Source organism: Echiichthys vipera (genome assembly GCF_963691815.1).
Source record: "Echiichthys vipera genome assembly, chromosome: 10".
Lineage (NCBI taxonomy): Eukaryota > Metazoa > Chordata > Actinopteri > Perciformes > Trachinidae > Echiichthys > Echiichthys vipera.
The window spans coordinates 9,404,398-9,429,800 of record NC_139835.1 but is presented as its reverse complement, the minus strand read 5'-3'; the positions used below and the strand labels follow the sequence as shown (position 1 = coordinate 9,429,800).

At 42.1% G+C, this 25,403-nt stretch overlaps 1 protein-coding gene across 1 annotated transcript in view; it reads right to left on the bottom strand.

The window, feature by feature from the left end:
• The window catches only part of hdac4 (histone deacetylase 4), a 143,403-nt gene that overhangs the window by 76,269 nt on the left and 41,731 nt on the right, over nt 1-25,403 (bottom strand). The window contains exon 3 of the mRNA XM_083922115.1: nt 7,576-7,638. Coding sequence (XP_083778241.1) covers nt 7,576-7,638 — 63 coding nt within the window. The remainder of the gene's footprint in view (nt 1-7,575; nt 7,639-25,403) is intronic.

The following is a 25,403-nucleotide window of genomic DNA, read 5'->3' as shown; positions in this document are numbered from 1 at the left end:
GTCATTTTGGCAAAAAAGAGTTTATATCAATTCATACACTGGCTAACTCTCCAGACGTCTGGGTCTTGGAAAGCCGAGCCAGCCAGCCAACAAAGCAAAACACACCAGGCCAATGCAAAATTCATGACATGGCAACATGGTAAAATCTTTTTCCCTGTACAACCTTCACACACACACACACACACACACACACACACACACACACACACACACACACACACACACACACACACACACACACACACACACACACACACACACACACACACACACACACACACACACACACACACACACACACACACACACACACACACACACACACACACACACACACACACACACACACACACACACACACACACACACACACACACACACACCAACCTGCTATAGTTGTCAGGATCATGGCACTGATGCAGACAAAGTAGGTTAAGGCATTGCCTGTTCTGCTGGAAGACAAAAACAAGTCTGGCTCTGAGCACTCCGCCATACTTTCTTAGACCTGAATGTGAAGAGTGTGCATATGAGAGAGTGTGTGTGGGTCTCTTTTTAACAGAGTTGAAAAGAAGGCCACAACCTCAGGCTATGTCTGTAGATATAATTAGGTACTGGTACACAGTTGTGTATTGTTTTTATAACTCCAATCTTTCCCTCAGGATCAAACCTGATTTCACCCTGCTCTCTGACAGTTTTAGGTTTGCTTTAGCATGCTGCCTTAACCCCATTGCGCTGGTTCATTGTACATGCTGTGATGTTTAGCTTCCTCTTTTAGTCTAAATGGAGATGAATAATTATAAAACTGGTGAAATAAAAACACAGATTCAAGGAGATGAGATGAAGCCAAGTGCAGGAGATTATACTTCAGTTCATCAGAAGTTCAAGAAAACCATTTGGAAACATCCCTTGGGCAATGACTTTTCCATGGTTGTGTGTGTGTGTGTGTGTGTGTGTGTGTGTGTGTGTGTGTGTGTGTGTGTGTGTGTGTGTGTGTGTGTGTGTGTGTGTGTGTGTGTGTGTGTGTGTGTGTGTGTGTGTGTGTGTGTGTGTGTGTGTGTGTGTGTCTGATAGTGGCTGAGTGGGAAAGAAGCAGCTGCCCACCGACTCCTGCCTACACCAAACTGGCACCAGGCAGGGGAATCCATGCCAGGTCAGGGAGTGTGTGGGGGCGGTAGGGGACTTTGGGGGCCCATCTGGGGAACTGGCACCAGAGCCTAAGCGCCGTGTGGGCCCCCTAGTGAGCATGTGTATATAAAACAGGTTGTCTTACATTAGAAAAAGTGGCAAGTCAAGCAGGTGCTGACCGTGTCTGTCATTGGGACTAAAATTCACAACAAGGTTACGGTCTTGGATCTGGAAATCGTCAGGATTCAAGACTACATCAGATACCTGATGGGTGATTGTCGTGAAGTTGTCAAACCCTTAAGAATAAGTGATTAATAAGTTATCACTTTTGGGAGTAAGCGAAAGATTTTGTGCAGGATATTAGTACATTTGTACAGAACTATGTTTAATAACGACATATTTTTGACTCACCATGGATTCTACTTCTTCTAAGGGAAGCCTTTCTTCCCCGTGAGATTTTGAGCATCGACGACAGCAAAAGTTAAAAAAATAGTGGGGTTGAGAAGTTTTATACAGAAAGGAACAAGAATTGAACAGTCCCATTGCAGTTAACATCCAAGCTGTCAATACTTTGATAGTATAACTGGTGAATACATAGAAGGAATTTAATAAAAGGTAAGTGTATTTTTTGGCAAAACGTGGACGCTTCAAACACATCTTCAACTCGGCAGCACACAACATTATACAATTTGAAGATCAGTGGAGGAGAGAGAAGAGAGAAGCAGGAGACACGCAGGTGAAAATGAGGTCATTACAGATCAAATGGTCTGCCTGCAGAACTCCCACATTCTTTGTGTAGCATGTTTCTTCACATTCATACTGTAGAGCAAACACAGTTTACAGTGTCAGGATTAAGGCCACGCATTCAGTCACACAAACACACACGAGTGCAAAACCCCATATTCCAGTGAGTGGAGAGGGAGGCAGGGGGGGTCTGGCTGGCAGACAAGTGTCTCTGTGCGGTCATGGTGACCTACAGACAGGGTGTCCTCTGGAACACACCTCGCTCTCCACCTCTGGCTTCTCAACACTATCCTTTGCCTTTTAGCTGCTTTTCCACACTCCTTTCATCTTGTAGTCCATGCGCATTACAAGCTAGCCAGGCCTAAATTGACTCTGATATTTTGAATTAATTTTTAACAAGATTTTAAATCATTTAAGGCTTAAGTTTATTAAGAAAGAGAAAGAGAAACCAGAGATGTTTTAGAACAGAATATAAGGAATCTTTGGGGAATCTCACACATTTCCCTTTCATTTCTCATACATTTTGCTGTCATTCCTGGTCACGCTGCTTCTGTCCCCCATCTATGTCTGTGTGGACGTTTCACACACTCACAGACAGACAGACAGTGAGAGTGAGTGTGTGAGTTATGGAGAGTATGAAGTTAGCATCATTGCGAACGCAGCAGTGCAGTGTGTGTACAGTTCAGTTGTTGGTGAATGAATGCAACAAGTCCTCAAGACCCAAACCATGTGACCCTTTTCCGGAACAAAAAACAAACAGCATCGGCCTAATTCAACATGGATAACGAATTACAGACGTTTCTGTCTTTGTTGTCAATGCTATCAGATGTTGTGAAGTTAAATGCTGCATTTCATAATACTATTACTGTTAAGCGCACTACGTTACGGGGATACGTTTCCAAAGTCACAGGTGGGCACGTCACAACAAAACACAGGTGAAATGATAGTGGGAGTGTCATTTCCCTTGATTGAAGCGCGGGCCAGTTATAGCGTGCACTAATACATCCCAATTAGTCCAAACGAAATGGTGAATGAGCACGGCATATAAACGGGAGCAAGAACTAGTTTGCATGTTGTCTGGTCGGGAGAGATGCGCCACCGGTTTATAACCTGTAATTTGTGAAGAACCGAACAGTTAACTGTTCGGTTCTTTGATGATTCTCCCCACCGAACGGGGCGTCAGAAGAGGACACGTTGTTATAACTCTTTGTGGTTTTTTATTTCTTTTGTTTGATTTTCCATACAGTTGTTGATCCACAAATTACAGGTTATAAACCGGTGGCGCATCTCTCCCGACGAGACAACATGCAAACTAGTTCTTGCTCCCGTTTATATGCCGTGCTCATTCACCATTTCGTTTGGACTAATTGGGATGTATTAGTGCACGCTATAACTGGCCCGCGCTTCAATCAAGGTAAATGACACTCCCAATATCATTTCACCTGTGTTTTGTTGTGACGTGCCCACCTGTGACTTTGGAAACGTATCCCCGTAACGTAGTGCGCTTAACAATTACTGACTACAAGTTTGAACGATAAGCATCAATTGGATCAATCCATATCCAGCCACCAATTTTACATTGGCACGCACATGCTCAGTGTACATGAATGGTCCGATGTTCATCATTTATGCGTGTTGTTATGGACGGAGGTTAGTTCAAGTGATGGACCAATACATCGGCCGATATTTGCCTTTTTTATGTGTATCGGCATCAGTCGATGCTGTTGCGTTCGCGATAGCTTTTCCGAGTATTAATTACAGACAGGCGTCCACAGGCAGCTCTGTGTTGCTGGAGACGCTGCAGTTCACTAGCAGACCATGCATACGTAGCTGGGTATTAATTCATGTTAACAATTATCATGTATCACACAATGTCGGCTCAAGAAAATCCGCAGTCCATGTCGGTCATCAGCTGAGGCTGATGAAAAAAAACGGTATCGATATCTAAAAATTCCTTACCGCTCGATCCCTAGTTAGTTCTGAAGCCGTGTTAAAACACTTGTAAGGATGAAGATCGTTTCAAAATGGTTTTTTTTAAATGAAAACGCTGTAGTGAGGATGTAGCCTGAGCGTATACCATAGTCCAGCTTGAGATTTAGCCCGAACATTTAAAATCAGAGGCCAATCGAGCACAGAAATAGAAATAACATGCAGAGAAATTAGAGAGAAGCCTGAAGGGATGGTGATGTGTGAGAAATGAAGATGCAGAGAGTGAAGATGAGAGTGAGAATGAATTTGGCGTAGTATAAAATATATTTCACTCCACTTTTTGTGACTTCCTTTCCAGAGTTTTGAAATGCTAATGAGTCTGCTGGTATTTGCATAATGTGCCTTTCCTCATCCCTCTTTTTCTTCTTCAGGCCCTCTCCTCAAATTGCTGTTCTCCTCCCCTGTCTCTCTTTCTCTGCCCCCATCACCACCCATTCATTGCCTTCATTTCACCTACACCTCTCTTTTTCTCCCCCTCTCTCAGGTTCTTAAGTGCTCATAGATAATTGACTCCTCTAAATAAAGATACACTGTTCAGAAGCCGGGCCAAACAGGTCTGCCACTTCCTGTGTGAACAGCTCTTCATCCTTCATACTCAACTTGCTCGCCACCTCACATGCCGCTAAGCCTTAATATCAGCGCTGTGCAGACAGAAAAGGGACGTGGATGTGCATAAAGCATTAAGGCTAAAAAACGAAAGAAAGACAACTGTCACATTTCTTGGAGATTACCAACAGTGCGCACACACAAAGGAGCCATAACGAAGCCCTTCTGTGAGCTGCAAAACCACTTCTGGTCTACATTATTTGTCACTTCAGCACTCCTCTATTTTTCCCATCCTTTTCTCCCAATTTGTCTTCCCCCCTGCTCCCTCCTTCCTCATCACTTCTCTCACCTTCCCCTGCCTCCTCCTCCTCCTCACTCCCTGCAGTGTCTGTGCTCTGACAGTTATGTGTGAGTGCAGCGTGGGCTGCTGCTAATTTGTGCAGAGTGGGAGAAAGCTGTTTTGGCTTGGGGAGAAAAGAGCCGAGTTTAGGCTTTATGTTGGGATGGATGGACAGACATGGCACGCATACACACTAACACGTCAATACATGTTTGTCCAGTGTTTCTCTCTCTCTCTCTCTCTCTCTCTCTCTCTCTCTCTCTCTCTCTCTCTCTCTCTCTCTCTCTCTCTCTCTCTCTCTCTCTCTCTCTCTCTCTCTCTCTCTCTCTCTCTCTCTCTCTCTCTCTCTCTCTCTCTCTCTCTCTCTCTCTCTCTCTCTCTCTCTCTCTCTCTCTCTCTCTCTCTCTCTCTCTCTCTCTCTCTCTCTCTCTCTCTCTCTCTCTCTCTCTCTCTCTCTCTCTCTCTCTCTCTCTCTCTCTCTCTCTCTCTCTCTGTCCAATGTGCATTCGCAGATACAAACAGATGCTCAAACCCACATTTATGTTAAAGTGTGGAAGTGACTCTGAAAGGTGCTGACTTCTGTCCCTCTTACAGTACCTCCTCCTGTGCACCATTTACTCATCCTGCTTATTATGCATCCAAAGCTGTCTCCATCATCATCATCCTCCTCATCCTCCTCCTCCACCTCTCTCTTCCTCATTTTTAAATGACTCATTCGCTCTGATTGATTGGCACATTCGACTTTGGATCCCAGACTAATCTGTAACAAAAACACACACAGACCGGTGACTTTAAAGTCACCAGCACCGAACGCCGCTGTTGCCATCTCAGAAAGTTGTGTTGAAATGCACTTAACAGCAGAGAACAAACACATACACACAGGAAGTGTTACTGTTGCTCTTGGCACCCAGTTAATTCATTCTAACACATCTCATGAATGTGTTAATAGAGCATTGTATTGTTCTTATTCCAATAAAATGCTGTTGTCCTTTTTTGGCAGGCATTTAAACATTTTGTTATTATTAGGGCCGTACCAAACTCTGAATTTCTAAAGTCTCATTTGATTCAGCAGTTCAGTACAATGATTTGACTGTGGGAGAACACAGACACAGTGTTTCAAACTAAACACCTAAACGACTAAACTCAGATCTAGATGCCTTCACTTTCCTTAAATATTGTGGAAATGCGTCTGCAGTTTCTCAGATTTAAAAAGTACAAATAATGCAAAACAAAACGTGCAAAGAAATTTGTGTATAGGCTACGAATAATTTTAATGGTACTGACATTTACACAATGGTGGAAAGTGAGTGAAGGCTTTGGAATGAATTTGACACTTTGATTGTTTGTTAACTGCTCTGTTATTTACAAAAAAAAAAAAAACAGTCCTACAGTACAGTATTTGTTTGAATATCAATGAGTGTGATTTATCTTTTAACAAAATGCCAGTGGCATTCACGTTAATACAGGAGACCTGCTTATGACACAGGTCTACTAGATGTGCGCTCAGCCCACATTGGTCCCTTTGATCCGACACAGCTGTCAAGTGTTTTTCCCTGGTTGTCCACATTAGCAGAGAAACCAGACTCTTAACACTTCAACTACAAGCTGTAAAATTATTAAAATCTCAATATCATTCAAATTATATTCCTCCACATTACAGATGCTTAGTCACACAGGGTAGGTGCCTAACCTGCATTCATCCCAGGTCTAAATGCGGTGTAAATGTGTAAGTGAACATTTAAAGGTCCCATATCAAGCTCATTTATTATATGCACATATGGTATCTATATATAAGTTGCTAATTGTACCTTAAACATTGACTGTCACTTGGTAAAAAAGGAATTCTGGGCCCTGATATCCGCTAGCTACACCTGAAAGACAGAAATATTAGCCACTAATGCTCTGGTCTATAACACTTTTCTATCTTTGCTCCATAGCTTTTAAGAGGAATTTTAAGATCATTATCATTGTTCTGAATTATCCCCTAAACTTCCTGAAAAGCTGACCACAAAAACCACCCTTTTAATGAAACAAGTCAGACAGAGCCCATATAATCCACACGTCCTGCATGTTCTTCTATGTGCTATAAGTGTGTATACGTCCATCTGTGTGTTTATGCAGTAACGTGTGTCACCACTGCAAGCAATGAAACATGCTATTACCAGGCTAAAGCTCCAGGTCTTGGCACCCATATCAGTGACATCACCGCTGCATCAGCATTTTCTCCCACCACATGGGACAAACATACCGCTTGTGGGTTGATGACATGCTGATATGGCGTGATCATCCCACGTTCCTGTCAACAAGGGCGTGAAGTTCCAAGAAAATGTCTCCTTTAACGCACATACGCGCACGTGTGCACTTGCATGTGCACTGCAAATTCTAAAAGGAGTTGGCCACTGAATAATACATTGCTGCGTACTAAAAACAATGTGCGACGTCAGTCGGTGGAAATGATTACATACTCAGGAGTAAATGATAAGTTTCAGACACTGACACAGTGGATTCTTGAGCCATACATTAGCCAGCTAAGGCGACCGCGATATCACCAAATCCCCAATTGAGTATTGATGTTCTGTAATCAGCCGTGGTGCATCACTCAGCAGTGGACCCAAAGACATGACTGCATCAATCTCACTCAGCTCTAAGTGAGTGTATTTCTGAAGGCTATGGGAAGGGCCGCAACATAGTTTAGTGCAGGTATAAACACCAAACAGAAACAACGAAAACTAATCCAATCCATTAGCAATGTGAGGAAAGTCTTTTTTTTCTGCTTTGACACAGTTCAAATACAGTTCACACAGAGATAAGCACACACATAGATTTCCTACCGAAATGGTTGAGTACAGCTGGTTTTAGAAGTTCCACGGGCTGCTCGTTGCTGGTCAAGCCACCTGTCAGAGAGTAGGAAAGGAGGGCTTAAATATGGTGTTTAGTATGGATTGTGTCTAGATGGTAACCCTTGCTGCCCTACGACCATTCAAGGTCAATGCCTAACCTTAACTATCTAACCTTAAACATCCAAGATCAAAAACCTATGGTTGGAGAGTTTCGCAAATTTTGAATTAGATTACATTTCAGTTCACCGGAAGTTCAAGAAGACCACTTGGAAACATCCCTAGGGCAGTGACTTAGGGATGTTTAGGGGTGTGTGTGTGTGTGTGTGTGTGTGTGTGTGTGTGTGTGTGTGTGTGTGTGTGTGTGTGTGTGTGTGTGTGTGTGTGTGTGTGTGTGTGTGTGTGTGTGTGTGTGTGTGTGTGTGTGGGTGGGTGGGTGTGTGTGCTTCAGCAGACTGGATTTGAATAGAAATAATAAAAAGAAAATGCAGTGCTGACTTGTTTATACGTACGACAGAGGAGCAGTGTAGGGAGCTTCTCCCCAATTGGGCAGAAGGTAGTTGGACAAATTAACACAAATGTAGATATGTTCATTACATTTCATATTTCATCTAGTTGCATAAGTGCTTTTTGGTTAATGACTAGACTACATCAGTAGACACTGTTGTCCTACAACCTGTTTGTACTGCAGCCCCTGCAGCCGTCAGACTTGTCTACAGCAAGTGAATCACATGACCATTTGGACTGACATCAAGTGACAATCCACTGTCGGCCATTTAAGAACTTGAATCCCTTGTCACGTCTTGCCTTGTTGTATGAATTCACAAATAGGGCTGGATAGATGTATATATATATGAAAACTTATAGAAGTGTCAAGTTGTAGTTGTTTTGCATTCAAGCTACAAGGAAAAATTCTTAGAAGTGTTTTATGCAACACTTTCTGTGTTTCCATTCAACTCTCAAGTAAATTTTAAGCACACTTTTGAAATGAAATTCAAATTAGGTTTGTTTCTATCAATTGGCTTGGAGCGAATAAACTAGGCTGTGTGGCTTCGTCATAAGGTGACTATAGTCTACACATGGCAGAGGAAGTTTTGGAAGTCTCCTTGTTCCTCTAATTGCATCTAGGAGAGAAAAATGCAGAGAGGTCTTCAGGACTTCAACTGGGCAAGATTAAATTGCTATTTCAGGTCAGCAAGTATAAACCAAGTTTCATGCTGTCCGAGGGAATATCTGAGAAGATGCCGAGAGTGGAAACAGCTCATTAACCATGTGAGTTAAATGTTCGCTACATCAGAACTGATTGCACCAAGGTGTTTCCATTTCAACCCAATTTAAAAAAACAAAAACAGCTCAAGCGAGCAGAAAACCTTTTATGCACATTTGAGGAAGTTTTGTCGAATTTTTCTGTTCAACTTTTTTATTGCAAATCTTCAAAACGTGCATTAAAATACGTTCATGGAAACACGGCTTATGGCATTTATCTAATGTAACCGAATCAAGAGAAAACTGGAGACTTGATCTGGAGATCAAGCCCAAAGTCAACATCTCATAATCACTGTTTTTATTTCAAATCCAATGTGATGGACTGCAGCCAATACAATGGAAACATATCAATGCCCTAATCCGCTCTGACTGCACTGTACACACAGACCGGGCTATTATTAGCCTGTTGGTCTGAATCGTAAGAAGCTCGCAAACATACATTTGAAAGCGTTTCCCAGGATACCATCATATAGAAATTGTGGCTTTTGTGTGACACTGCCAGGCAGCAGAATGACTTCTGTTTCATAAATCATAATTCTCATGCCCTGTTGTCTTGAATTCAAGCTCTTTCGTTAAACAATAAAAGTCTCTGCACTCACACAAACTTCACATTTCTGCTCCCACCTGCTAACAGCTAGCCTGAAATGATGTAATCACAGCCTCCATCCATTTATCCTTAAGACTGGCAGTTGGTCCGGATGGTAGGGTCAGTAATCCTGCAATTATCACTACTTTCACGAAGCAGACTTTCTTACAGTCACATATTTCAAACTTTGCCTACTCTCAGTGGGTGTCAGCGCAGACACAGCAGGCTGTATTCAGAGTTCAGTTAAGAATGTGTACCACACATGCAAATATTGTCTTATTCCAAAACCGATAAACAACTTCCTCAAACACAGCAAGACTTTCAAAATGAAAGTAAGAATGTGAAACATCAGATATCCCTGTGACCATGCTCCCTGAACCAGTGGAAATTGATGCGGGTAAAGAAAACTTAGCGTGGTAGAAAGGAAAATGTGAGAGGAGACCATGTGCTGTGTCACATATGAACAAGCAGCAGCACATGACATACCCGCAACACTGTGAATTTTGTTTTTCTGGGTTGCTAGGCGCTATTTTCAGCCTAAGCAGACTGCTCCATGATTAATACATGATGGAGGGAGGGGCTGAATTAAATATTCATATCTTACCCACAAACACACACCAAACGCATATTCTTGAATTTCATATTCTAGGAAAAGCCTCCTTCCTTTGTTTCTTGAGCAAAAGCAGATGCCGACACACAAAACACATCCTTATCTAAGGATGGTGAGGGGAGACCCAACTGAGACTTTCTCTGGAAGAGAGGAAGAAAAGAGGTTTTGTGATGACGGTACTACATGAAAGCTCAATGTGTGTGTGTGTGTGTGTGTGTGTGTGTGTGTGTGTGTGTGTGTGTGTGTGTGTGTATGTGTGTGTGTGTACATGTCAGTAGGGTGGCAGCGGCAGATGGCAGAAAGACGACACCAGAGCTTCATAGGCGAGAGACAGGCCAAGCAATCACTTACACACACACACACACACACACACACAAAGGGAGAGTTGAAAGTGTAAGTGAGTGCTTTGCATCTTCTCTCTGTTGCAATTAATAATGGCCAACGTTCCTATTTTTCCATTAAAACCCTACACAAGGATTGCGTCATGATAATACAGAGAATAATAGACAAGGAGAGAGAGCGCTGAGAGAAAAATGAGTTGTGTATGTGTTTAATGGATGTGTATATTTATCTTTGTGTACAGGAATCGTGTCTCATGGAAACCATGCAGGTTTATAGGTTGTCCACCCATGACTGAGCAGACTACGACCTCTGACGCCTGGGGAGGAAGACGGGTCAAGAGCACTCTGCCTTAACACACAGAAAATCTCCATGGAAACCACAACAAACAAATACGAGAGAGCGAGCCTCTTGTACAGTGTTCTTTTGAACCTCATTTTACTATGATTAATACTAGCATCCCAGCTGAATAGGCTTTATGTCTCTCAGTCTGCAGAAGTTTGCCGAATGTTTTTAACAGCATGTAAGAGAAGACAAGCTGCCACAATGCAAGCTGCTGTCCATATTTCCTTCATACCAAGTGGCAAACAAATAAAGGGAACCTGTGGATGAGTAGCATTCATACCAATGCTCTAAGAGTTTGAGTTCAACCCTAATTAATAGCAATTTTGATAATCAGTTAATGTTTTTAGGAGGGCAATAGTAACACGCTAATGCAAATTTCTCTTTACGGCACTCATTTTTTTGACGCCCTGTTACAGCGTCAGATTGTTTGTCAACCAAAATAAGAAATCTGTCACCTGGATGTCTGAGAAATTGAGAAGCGCATTTCTCACCATTTCATTTTTAAGACATTTTATAAACTGAACGACCAGTGATGTGATGGATGTGATGGATAGGAAATCAGCTATCAGTCTGACAACCCAGTGAATTACTAGTAAGCCTGTAGGTCCGTCTGGTCACAACATTTTCAGTTGGTTGATTGTAGAAGTCCTACTCTCCGAAGAATATTGTGGGAAATTAGTTTTGCCTGTTATAAACCAAAGTATTGGACAAATAGAAATTTTGACCTCACGGTGTCATCGAGGAATCATGGTTCCACTTGGTTAATCAGTAGGCTACATCTGGACAACTATTTCGGTGACAGTATGTAATCACAGATCTGGTTTCCCCTGCCTCGCTCTTGAATTACTCCAAGGCCAGCCATGATGGATAGGGTGCCTGTATGCACTGTCCCCTCTGGAGCAGACACTGTGCCTTCAAAGCACTCATGTCGGGTCTAAACAAGGCACTCATCCATGCTGTCCACACCACGTCACACTTGCCTCAGAGATTGAATAACTGTCCTCCCTACAGTACAACTATCATCTGCTGTCACAGCGGCAATAACATAAAGGTCAATAGAGATGAGATGAGGGGTTTACTACCGCTTACCACTCATTCTGTGGTCCGACCTTTGCCTCTGCTTGTACTGTTGCAGACTGGTTATATGGAAAGAAGGCCACTTGAAATAGCATTTGTGGGAAATGAAACCATAGCCGGAGTTGAATTGCAGTATCAATGGGTACGTTTTACATTATTTAGATCAAACTTTTGTTGTGCATCATAAATATATGTAGCAATACCTCATTATGTAAGTAAGCAATATCCTGCAGGATGTTATTGTTGTGTGGAGGTGTGTAAAGCTAAGCACAATGGAGGAAACCGTTAGTCTGAGCCATGTGGATACTGATGGATAGTTTAATGTGTTGACCTGTGTGACCTGTGCCATATGCATGCCCCTCGGCAATAGTTTAGCATACTCTATCTCCCCAATGACATGTAGGAATAGTTGTACATATGGTCCAGTAAAAAACATATACAGAGAAAAAGGACATGCATGCCTCGAAGCCCAGGCAGGAAAGTGATTTGCTCTTTTTACGTGTCATATCCCATTTGTAAAAGCTTAGATGTGTCGACAGACTTCTGTGTGGATAGACATACGTGATCACCACATGGAAAAGGAAGAGACGGAGTGCCAAGTTACCGACGTTTGGCAAAAAGACAAGTTGGCTCAGAGGCTAGCAGGAAGCAGGAGTGCCTGCTTCAGTGGATACACACCCGGTGTACAATGGTAAGGACAACTCTTCTATGATGAAAGAAAAAGATACAGAGCATGCGTGAACATTCATAAAACACACTTGTACACACAGACACAGTAGTGTTGAATGTATACGCAAGCACAAACCTTCCCTCCTGCTACTGGAGACTGTGAAGGTGCCAAGTCACCGTGTCCTGGGCCACCTTTACTTCTGTCTGACTTCCAATCACCACAACAGTGTGCCAGACACGCCAACCGGTCTAGTCCACTACAACTCAGTCTGGTGTATTCTGAGCCCTCGATATCAGCCTCAGAGCTCTGCCACCCTCTGCCAACTATGCCATCCTGTCTGCTGAGGCTCCACCAAAATTGCCCTTCTGCTACAACCAAACTCTGAGCCAGTCGGGAGAGTGTGCCAGCCACGCCAACCTGTCACCGTCACTCTAAACCACAAGATAACCTGCTGCAAAGCCAACACATGAGAAGATTCTTTCCAAAATTAGTTATCCATCATGTAATTGAAAGCTACTTTTTTACGTATCAATATGATATAATAAGTTCACTTCTTGAGTATCAGAAATTGGATGACGTCTCTCAGAATGACAGATTCCTCAAGGAGATTTAAGTTTCATCTCATCCAGTTGTTTGAAATAATTTGTTTACACAATGATGGTCATTCATAAGCATAAAGACCCATAAGTTTGACAAAAAATCACCCTAACATGATACTAGGAGTGGAGTTGTGCCCTTGAACATCATAATAACACTGCCAGGTAGGTGCCAGGCTTTAAAAATGCCCTGCTGCCTTGGAAATAGCACCGATAACCCCTGCCAAATCCCGTAGTAGAACTTGAGGAATGGCTAACCTTGGTAGAACCCAATTTCCATTGCAGTCTAAGTTACTAGCATCTATCTATCAAGAGTGTGTACCACCATTTTCATGGTTTGGCAAACGTATTGGATCTGGAGATAAGACAGAGACAGAAATTACAAACTACACTAGGTCTGAGGTTATTTAGAAACAGTGACACCATTGGATAGTTTGTCCATTAGAGTGCACCGTCAATATTAGCTATAAAATAAAAATACAAAAATGAGACTGTAAAATGTCTCTTGGTCACAAGTCTGTAAAGAAAAAAAAAAATTCAAAAACGGTTAATGCTATTTGTTTATGAAAAATATAATTACAATTAAAGTTCTGGACAATGGCTTTTTAGTGGATTTCTTTTAATTCTCAAATACCAATATTACTGTCAAAAATTCAGCATTGCTCAGGCTATACTACAAAAAACAATCTTTTGACAAGAATTAACAGGAGACTATCTTTCAAAGGGATCGAACCAGCAGTGACACCAAATTGAGCAAGGGGCTTAAAGTGAGGGGTAACTGGACAATTCCCTATTGACTGTGACATTTTCATTGCGACAAAATCTGTCCACAGACATATAAGCGCCTGGCAAAATACTCAAAAGCGCCTCTGTGCTAGTTCCCGCTACAGTAGGTTTTTGGTACGATATCCTTTGAACATGTTCAAGAGAAAACGTTGCAGAGACTTAAAAGGTGAAAACAATACCAGCATCACTGTCACAGCTGGTAATAATTCAGGCAAACAAAGTCTAAAATTGTTCTATGTTTAGAGAGAGTGCAGGTTGAACAGTGCTTTTTTTAGGTTTTTATTTCTAAAAATCTTCTCAAACACTTCACTCTGTACTGCATATAAAGAGGCAGAAATCTTGTTTTGTAATGTGAAATACAAAATACAAATAGAAATGTGTCTGATTCTGGTTCTGTGTGAAGGATTAAACCCACGTATAACTTCTCACCACCGCCTTGCTAAAAACCACTTGTTGGTGTTGCGGCCATGTTTACCAACTACTCAGCACTTCCTCTGGGCATTTTAAACCTACAAGACAAACCACAGCCTTTGACTTTATTTTTACTTCTGGACTCTTTGGGTCTGTGTGTACATGTGTGTGCCTGTGTGTGTACTGCTGTACATTTGTGCACGACTCAGTAGGTATGAAGAGGACAAAGAAATACAATTCATGCAGTGTGGTATACATATGTGCCTGTGTGTATCTAGTGTGTGTACATTCGTATAACTTTACACCGGAACCGTCATAGATATAATAACTTTTAATATACTGTACCCTTTTGTAAATATACATTTTAAACACCTTTAAAAGTGTTTTGTTTTCACGCTGTTTGCCAGCTGCTGCCTACTGACTTTGTCTTTGTGTTTGTTTCTATTTTAATTTTATTTATTGTTTTGATATGTGTATAAAATGTAATTGTACTAAGTATAATGACAATAAAGAGGATTCTGATTCTGATGTACAATCTGTTGGGCCTTGAAAATAAACACATTTGTTTCTAACGTATAGAACCAAAATGTGCACACGTAAAGAACCAAAATGTGCACGGTCTTCATACTGTAATCAACCAGCATTAACACATTAGATGTACAAACGTAAAATAATCATGGTTACACTTGTTATCAAGTTAAATGTGACTTATCGCGGTATAGATTTGAGGTCAGATGGTCCAGCCCTTCAATCCATCACTCTCACTGAGCCTCACACACACAATAACTGTTCAGAACGAGAGGCCATGTGGTCTGGCAGCAGGCAGGCAACACGAGGTAAGTCCATAGGGAGATCCCTGTGATACCTAAGATGTGTGTATGTGTGTGTGTGTGTGTGTGTGTGTGTGTGTGTGTGTGTGTGTGTGTGTGTGTGTGTGTGTGTGTGTGTGTGTGTGTGTGTGTGTGTGTGTGTGTGTGGCATTGTGTGGCATTTCACTGCCGAAAGGGCTGAAAGTGTACTAAAAGGACAAAACAGACATCTGTAGAGCAGTGGAGGGGTCACTGGGTAGAGAGAAGGGCCTTTCTGTTTGTAAGAGCATTACACATGTGGGCATCACATGGTAGATTCCACTTACTGGTTACGCAATAGGTCACAAATATTGTAATATACTGTACATATGCAAGTCTACAACAGAGTAACATCACTCAGGCCGTGTCTGTGTGTGCTCTGAGTACATCTGAAAAGTATCCGTCTCTATCAGATTTTATCCTGCAAACCCCATCCACCTGCAGCACGGCAAGTCCACTGAATTTCAGCACAAGTGACCTTTCCTCTGAGACGTGACGTGAACACTGGTCTCCTGGGTGAAAGGTATGCATTTGTTTGACCCCACCACGCACCCCGGTGTCTCCCTCCCCTCTCCCGAACAAAGAAAATACACAGACATGGATTCATTAACGTGCCCCCGACGACACTTTATGCTTCTGCCCTGTTACCAACCCTGCCAAATGTCAACGCATTAACTGCTTGTGCATCCCGTCTGCCGTAGCAGCTCTAAAGTCGAGATGGCGAGGAAGCTAATGAAAACATGATTTATTCAACTCATGTTGTGCCTTCGTTCCTACCCTCACCTATGGTCATGAAAGCTGGGTCATGACCGAAAGAACGAGGTCGCGGGTACAAGAGGCTGAAATGGGTTTTCTCAGGAGGGTGGCTGGAGTCTCCGTTAGAGATAGGGTGAGAAGTTCAGCCATCCGTGAGGAACTCGGAGTAGAGCCGCTGCTCCTGAAAGGAGCCAGTTGAGGTGGTTCGGGCATCTGGTAAGGATGCCCCCTGGGCGCCTCCCTAGGGAGTTGTTCCAGGCACGTCCAGCTGGGAGGTGGCCTCAGGGAACTAGGGACTAGATGGAGAGATTATATCTCCACACTGGCCTGGGAACGCCTCAGGATCCCCCAGTTAGAGCTGGTTAATGTGGCCCGGGAAAGGGAAGTTTGGGGTCCCCTGCTAAAGCTGCTGCCCCCACGACCCGACCCCGGATAAGAGGTTGAAGATGAGATGAGATGATGTTGTGCCTTAGTTTAGTGGATCATAATATATACGGCATGGAATTAATCAGCAAATGCTACTCTTTTTTTTTTACTAATGAAGCAGCTGTTGATCACTTGTGGCGCGTTAAGAAGAGCGAGGAGAACACACCCCTGGTGAGGAGTCAGCAATTGATGGTATAAAACAGTCAATAAAATAGGTTTTTCACAAAGTATTAAGCACCATATTTAAAAGAGGTCATTGAGCTGTAAGGGTGCACAACAAATATTGGGCTGATTGGTCCAGTAGTATGAGAGATTAGCTGCTGACAGAAACACACACGCACAACCGAACGCATGATCTCATCGTAGAGATAATGAAGGCCTTTGCACATCAAGGTTGCATGTTTCCTATTTATTTTTTTGTGTTACGCTCAGAAACCTTGCACACTGAGTCTGATTCTATTCTATTTGAAAATTCGCAACATGAGAGTAGTGAGGATGATTTGGTGGTACTCTCACACATGAGACAGTATTTACTTGAAACTAACTTAAAAACTACAGACTTGGAGTGAAAAGGCTGTACACATGCAAATGCAAACATTTAACGATAAAGCAATCACATTCATGTTTGTGGAGGGGTTCCCTGTGTGTCACGCTTGGTACAGCGCTGTGAAGCTCCCATTTCAGAATGTAATATCCTGAACTTCTGAGTTTGTTTGTAACACAAGCTTGGGCAAAAGCAGTGATTACTTGTTGTGGCTGTGAGTTTTCAGACTATTTTATTGCATTTGTGCTTTGTTGACCTAGAGTGACCGGAAAATGATTGAGATCGAAGCTGAAAACTGTGCCTTTAGCCTCTGAGCTTGTTTTTCATCATACAAAGAAAAAGGAAGATGAAGGAGACCAAAAAACTTCTCCTGAAGTAAAGATGCACTCTAGAGTATAGTAACCTCCAACTATACTGTATGCAGACACCAACAGTTTAAAATGCAGGACTCAGGTCACTATGACGGCACAAGGTTCATGCACAAATAATCTGCATGCCCTGTGAGACTGTGATAAACTCCCTCACTCTTTCACTATTCCAACTGATTCTGTCACTTTATCCCACACTACAATTACTTAGGAGTTTTACTTTGTAGAAAAAAATAATGCATGTTACTGCGACAAACAGACTGGACATGACAAGTTAGTGACATCACCAAGCTGTAAGCAACTGGAGTTAATTACACCTTTAGTGTCTTACAGTCTGTTTTCACAAGAGCTGTGTTCACTGTGTGTGTCAATGCCTGGAATATGGGTGTGATCCAACACGTTCAGTCATGTTGAATGCTGTTAAGTGTGTGTTTCAGCCACCAGCTTCGAGTATCACAGTGTTTGTTCGAGGCCTGTGATTAGTTAGAGTAGACTGTGTGTGTGCGTACATGTGAGGGTGAAAGGACGAGGTAAAAGCTATAGCATGTCTGTGCTTCTTTGAAGTTATGTTGTAAAAGTGCTTTACCCCAGAAGCATTTATTTGTGTTGTTGTGTTATTTAAAGTCACAACAAGTAATTTAACTTTCTGGGCAGAACAACCACAAAACAAGCTAACAGCAGACTGTACTGTACTTAACTGGCGTGAGTACCGTAGGCTAACACAAGCACTATGCAAAGACACTTGCAGCAGCACCACAGCTTGCAGTTGAAATCTTGTTTTTAATTATTATTATTTTTTGATGATATTTGCTATAAAAACAACATGATTAGCTACTGTGATTTATGCTGCCAAATCACAACAATAGAGAGTCTGGTTGCAAGATAACAACATGGTGGCGCGTGTATCCAGGATAGTTTGACTTCACTTTTGTCTATGGCTAACAGACACACAGTCCTGATATACGTATTTTTTCACTATAAAGTTGCTTTGGACAAAGTACATCCTAATCTCTGGTCTGGTGTTAACTAACTTCCAAGAAACATATTTAAGTATTTTGGTCACACAAAAGTTCGGTGCTGGACAGGTATTGTACATTTTGGGGTTTATCAGACCCCAAATGAAAATGATTGCCTCTGTGGACTCAACTGCACTGTGAAGGGGCTGTAAAACCAATGCAATAAGCTAAAAGGAGGCTGAGAAGCTCTAGGTGCTAAATCTCTGCCATATTGGAACCAAAAGCAGCCCCTTTCACATTACATGTTAATTTGATTCATTGTTAACTATGTTGATTGTTAAAGCCATCCTCAACAAAATACAACCACAAATTAATTTTACTCAAGATCTTTTAAACTCAGTAGAATATGAGCCTTACACAAGTACACATCAAGCAGATTGATACCACACAAAGTCTGCAAAATGCACACACACACACACACACACACACACACACACACACACACACACACACACACACACACACACACACACACACACACACACACACACACACACACACACACACACACACACACACACACACACACACACACACACACACACACACACACACACACACACACACACACACACACACACACACACACACACACACACACACACACACACACACACACACACACACACACACACACACAGAGATAGATAGATAGATAGAAATCAAGTGCACCAACAGATCCATCTTACACTGCAGCCCACTTTTGGCAATAAAGCAGTTGCAATAAAGACACTGTCATGTTGTACAAATCAATATTTCCCCTGGGATTTAACACTTTACTGCTGGTTGATCCAAACATAACTTAAACTACACAGAAAAAGGAGGAAAGTAAAAGAAACAGAAAGAAAAAAATAAGCAAGAGAGATATAAGCAATAAGCACACCTCTGGTAAACACAAGATTTAAAGTGGGGCTTTTGCATCATTCTTTGTGGAGAAAGTTTTACAGATGTGTTAAATAAATTAACTAATGAGTGTGCTAGTCAACTTAGATTTACCAGGGCAGCCCTAGTTTTAAATAAAAAGGTACAGCAAACAGAGACACAGAGACACAGGGAACAGGGAAGCCAAAAATGACATGAATAAAGATAACAAGAGTGCTGCACCAGAGGGGAGTTGTCCCAGTATCCCACAGCCTCAGGTGCTGTTGGCAGGACTGCAGGGTAATGGGGTGGGGTCAGTGGTAGAGCAACACACTGCACATCTCCCAGGAATAGTGCGTGATGTGACCAGTGAACCAGTCTGTCTTTATTCTCCCAATACCTATGTTCAGATCAGATGCATAAACCAATGCCAGAAGGTGGTCAAATCCATGTAATACCAGGGTTCACTTTGCTTTCTTTGAATTTAATAACTGGATTGATCAGTGTTTGGAGCCGACTGGAATTATTGGTCCATTTGTCAGATACAATGAGCCTGTAACTCGTTAGAGAGCTGAATTTTGTTTAAAAAAATACAATACCAGTACCAATACCAGATATAGAAGAAGAAGAAGAAGAAGAAGAAGAAGAAGAAGAAGAAGAAGAAGAAGAAGAAGAAGAAGAAGAAGAAGAAGAAGAAGAAGAAGAAGAAGAAGAAGAAGAAGAAGAAGAAGAAGAAGAAGAAGAAGAAGAAGAAGAAGAAGAAGAAGAAGAATTCCTTTTATTTAGCCCGCAATTGAAATTCAAATTTTTTCACTCTGTTATTATTATACACGTTACACACACACATGCCCCGAAATACACACATACACAAACAGGAACTATATACATGCAATTAATGGAGAGATGTCAGAGCGAGGGGGCTGCCAATGGATCAGCGCGCCGAGCAGTTGGGGGTTTGATGACTTGCTCAACAGCACCTCGGCAGTGCCCAGGAGATGAACTGGCACCTCTCCAGCCACCAGTCCACGCTCCATTCATTGAGTACTTCATTTGATACCTTGATTTTCGCCTTTTCTCCTGAACTAACTACGTCTGATACACCGCACAAGCTATTGGATTCTGTGGACGGATAAAATGTTTTGGTACATGATGATACACCTCCACATGGGGGAGAAAAACAAACGAGACTAAATTCCAGCACATCTGTATTTGTTTCGTGTTTACAAATGACAAATTTTACAATCCTAAAGCTTAGGTGCAGGAAATGTTGTGAGCACACAGCAGCCAATCATCAGCATTTTTCCCCAAACCACTGATGATTCTAATTGGTGTCGAGGCAGAGTGCCTGTATGGAGCGAAGGGAGTTGCTAACATCATTTTTAGTTCAGCAGCTTATGGCCTCCTCCTCTTCCGTCTGCCAACTTTGTTTTGTTTCAAACATCTGTCTTCCGATCCGCCAGAATGTGTCCAATCATTAGCTGTCCCCCACTAATAAAATGCATCCAGAGGGAGGAAGAAAACGCTTCAAAGGCATTCCTCCAGTTGATATGGGAGCCTCTACAAATCCCCAGGTTCCCTCCTGTCTCCATTTTCAGCACAAATACTCCCTGTGTGTGTGAAACCCCCTCACACCTCACCATCACGCTACTTTCTCCTAAATCAACTCGCTCTACACTAATCTCAACCAATCCCTTTTCCCCTTCCAGTAAAGCACCCTATCTCTAAAGAAGACCTTAAAAGTCTGATTTTAGAGACACCCTGTTCCACTTTTAGCTTTGGCTCTGTCCCTTTCTAACCCTGTCTCCCAGGAATGACATTACTCCAATTCAAAGTGATTTGCAGATATTCTAGGAAAACAAATATCTTTGCTGTTGCGTTTGGTATCAAAATTTACGTTTCCTAGTTGTGTTGATAGAAAACCTAATCGAAGCACCGTTGCGTTCGTTAGAATGCACAACCCGTTCTCATCCAAACTCATAACATACTGATGTTTTGTCAGGACAGCTTGGGGTCACACAGGGAACATGTGGTTGACGTTGTGAATTCAAACTAAACTACACGGATAGGCTTATGCAAGCAAACCACTAGGTTAGGGTTAGGAAAAGATTGTTGTTGGGGTTCAAATAAGTATGTCGGTAACTTCAGTTATGTACACACTACGCATAACAAAGTCTCCTGGTTGAAAGTCCTGTGTTTGTTTGATCCATCTACCACACCGACCACAGACCTTTCGCTCTTACTTCTGAAGCACTTGCTCTGCCAGCTAATATTGTCGTGGATGGGTTTACAGTTAAAATCCTGGTACGTTTCATACAGACACTCGAGGGTGCCTCGGTATTTGATGCCCTGGGATTGAAAACGGGAAATAATGCATTTGTCTAGGCGACAGGGCTGAGCTATGGATCTTATAAAGATTTCGGATTTGATGGAAGACAAGAGTGAAGATGAAGGTTAATATTTTTATATGAACATTTGTGTCTTTACACAAAAGTCCATGTTTATTTCATTCAGTTTCGAATATAAAGTTGGTTTGCTGTTCACGTGACAAACAATTCCACAATCTGTCATATTGGCAGTGAAAATATTATGAGATCCTAACATGAATTTTAAAGTTGATAACTGTGGACAAAACATGTACCAATTCATCCTAATAACGCATAAGGCGTGTTTCCATTAGCCCTGTAAAGTGGCCTCCAGGAAAGTTTCAGTCCACACCCTCTCAAATGGCCGTTCATTAGCCGTGTTTCCATTACAAAAAAAGGGCCAGAGAGGGATTTACCAGACTCCGGAGCTGAGGTAGCCTTCTGAATGGGTTTTGATCAACGGTGATCAGCTGATCAGTGATACAGCGGTGTATTCTTCCTCAAAAGAAATACAGAATAGTTGTAGTTTGATTTAAGGTGGCCCGTATTATTCACAACGTCAACTTATGTACAAGTAAAATAAAGAAAACACCTTTAAACCCTTAAATATTCGAGGCACTGAAAAAGTGTTTGTTGACAGACAGACTGGCACCCCGCCGCAGTGTGTGTGTGTGTGTGTGTGTGTGTGTGTGTGTGTGTGTGTGTGTGTGTGTGTGTGTGTGTGTGTGTGTGTGTGTGTGTGTGTGTGTGTGTGTGTGTGTGTGTGTGTGTGTGTGTGTGTGCGCGTGCGTGCGTGCGTGCGTGCGTGCGTGCGTGCGTGCGTGCGTTTGTATGTAAATGGGAAAGAGAGAGCGAGAGAGGTATGGAGCATGCAGCAACCACAGGTCGGAAATTCAATCCAGAACCTGTGCACAGATCATTTTCTGCGCTGTGCTCTTCTACACCACTGGATAAAAGTGTCTACTCTACTTCGCCGTGTTGTGGCGTATCTACACGTCACATCCCGCTGAGAGCTACATCCAATCAGTGATCGGGTATATCTCAGGGGACAAAAGAGGCCCTGCTCTCCTATAGGGCCTCTTTCTACCCGGCCAAACGGCCTCCTTAGCGACTCACATGCAAATTAGGGGCGTTTTTGGCGAGGTAGACCCGCCTCATTCAGGGTAGTCGACCATAGTGGAAATGACCTATATTATAAATAAAACAATTGTTATTCTCCACAGGTGTATTATCGAAGCATGAATGAATACGTTATCTATTTCATTTCTGCTGTCAGTAGCGTACTTACAGCCCCCCTCCACGCAAATATTTTGTGAATTACTTCACTGTGACGTTTGAGCTTCACTGTGCAGAGTGAAGTATATGCAGAGTTTGACACTAAGAGACTTTTTAAGTACATCCACCTGATGAAGTGGAAGTCTCTGTGTTCACTCTCAGTTTAACACGTGAAAGCACAAGCAGGATTTGTGACGTCACAACAAGTTCAGAAGCCGATAATGGTCCAGTATGCAACTTACACAGCTGTGAGGTGGAAACTCCACTGAGGGGACTTTTCAGTGAAGTACTGTAGGAGACATCTTGTGTCCAGCAATGAAATGTTTAAAATGAACAATATTTGCATATTCCTAGATTCTAGATTATTTTTTCAGAAGGAGATGTGCTTTTAAGAATTTAACTTTTTCATTTGTCTCTGTATCCAAATCCTATAATCTCAACATCGTGTAAACAGTGTACCTTCAGAGGGTACCTCATAATGAGCCAGCAGGCATAAATAATATCTAACACCATTTTTTTTGTAATTACAGATAGAGGGGTCTTGAAAAAGCTAAATATATTATAATTATATATTACAGAATTAAACATATGTGTTACAGCCATATTGGTGAACGGTGAGTCACAGCAACAAAAAGTAAGCCTAATTAGCTGACTCAAAAACAAAGTCATGTGTACCGTTCCGGAAGTGCTCAAGCATTCCTGGAAAGAGGAATAACAGCACAGCAGCTGGTCAGCAGAAATAGTCTAAACACATCAGCCTTGCAGCACATGCAAAATAAATCCTGCAGGAGAGGGCATAGGTGTCAGCCGGCAATTTTAAATTACCAAAGTTTCTTTAAGTCGGAGTGGTAGAGGAAGGAAGCAGAGGAGGAGGAGAAATAAGGTGGTTTGAAAGGGAGAAGTGCAGTGGGGGGGGGGGAGAAAAATAAGGAGGATGTGAATATAACAGAGCTTGCTAAAGTGGAAGAACAGAGAGACTTAAACACTGAAAGGTAGCACAAACTATAAAACAAACAGCCACCTTTTAAAAGATGTATACAAACCAGAGCATTTTTTTATACAATAAGCCAGTGCTCTCCCCGTAATTAGGAAGGAATTTCTTACATGTGGCTCTCTCTGACGTCAATCCTGTACCTTCCCAGAGTTTGCTTTCTCTTCCCCGGTGCTGTGAATGTTTAGCGTTAGGCCGCTTTTGGCAAAACTCCTGGACTTGGGTGCTAGAAGGTTGAGGGGGGAGGGCAGGGTTTCTTTGCTTGTTTAAAAAGCAAGCAAGGATGAGCACGGTAACCCAGCTCAAGTATTTGGCTCTCCTCTGATTCTGCACCGTGTTTATGTGTATGTTGGCAATGGCCACATCAGTGGAACTGAGAGGTTTAAACTGTTTGAGGTATTTAGAGCAAAATGCTTAAAAGTCAGGGAACTTCAGTGACATCTTAACTGGCAAATCCTGGACTGGACTGCAGTGTAAGCCATCAGGTGCGGGGCCCCAGACTAACTTTTTCACTATGAGCACTGTGGCCCCCAACTGAAAACTTTAGGGGCACAACCAGAAATTTTAGGGGCACACACCGTAAATCAATAATAGATACAGAAATTGCAAAGTGCTGTTTCAAATTCATGTGCACTTTTGAAGATGCAACATAGAAGGTAAACCGACAGCACCATCACTGTCATGACAGTACAATATTAAAAACATACCATACATTCAGAATAAGGGGTGCGACGAAATGAGATGAGATGGTACATGATATTGAGTCCACAAGAACGAGACACAACGGGATTTTAACACTATTTAAAATGTCAGTATTTTCTTTACAGGGAGGTAGATTTTAGCAGAGAGCTGTGGTGTTTAGAGTGTGGTCTATAGCTACTCTGTAAAGTGTCCCAAGATAACTTTTGTTATGATTTGGCACTATAAATAAAATTGAATTGAATTGAATTGAATTGAATTGAAATTGAATTGGTGGTGCTGCAGGTGCCTTTGCATACTACTTGGGTTAGCCACGGTGTAGCCTACAGTACTCACGGAGGTAAAGTTTAACCACTTACATATTGATATGGCGAGACATCTGGTCACACATACGCGACCTGATGTGAAATTCAATTGCACTCAAATTTTGATCGCAAAAGGCAACCATTTGGAGCCCTGAGGTGATGAAATGATCGGCAGAATGATTTGGCAGCTTTGTGATAGTTTCCACATTTAGAGACTTCAGGTGAAATCCTGATTTCTCAGTAGTGAACTTTTAAGTTTTTCACAACTAAATGGGTTAAAAATAAGGGAATTGAATTGAAAATGAAATCGAAGAAATTGAATGAAGAATATCCAGTCCAGTGTAGGTCCTTACAGCAGTAACTGGGTCAACAAGTGCTGTGTGGTACAACAATCATCTGACACAGGTCATATTAGCTGCTTTTGATGAGAGCTCAGGGGAAGTGACTATTCTCTTGAACCACATTCAGAAAATCATTCCGACAGCCGGTCCTGTAGAAACAATTTTTATAGGCATGCAGAAGAAAAATCTCCGTCTTGTGTTTCCTTTCAAAAGAAACAGAGAAGAACTGAAACGTATCCACATGTTGAAGATAATTCTATAGAGGGTGCAGTCAAATTTGGGATTGCTATAACTCCGTTGTATGTTCGTGGCTCGCAGAAAGCCTAAGGAAACAACAAACATT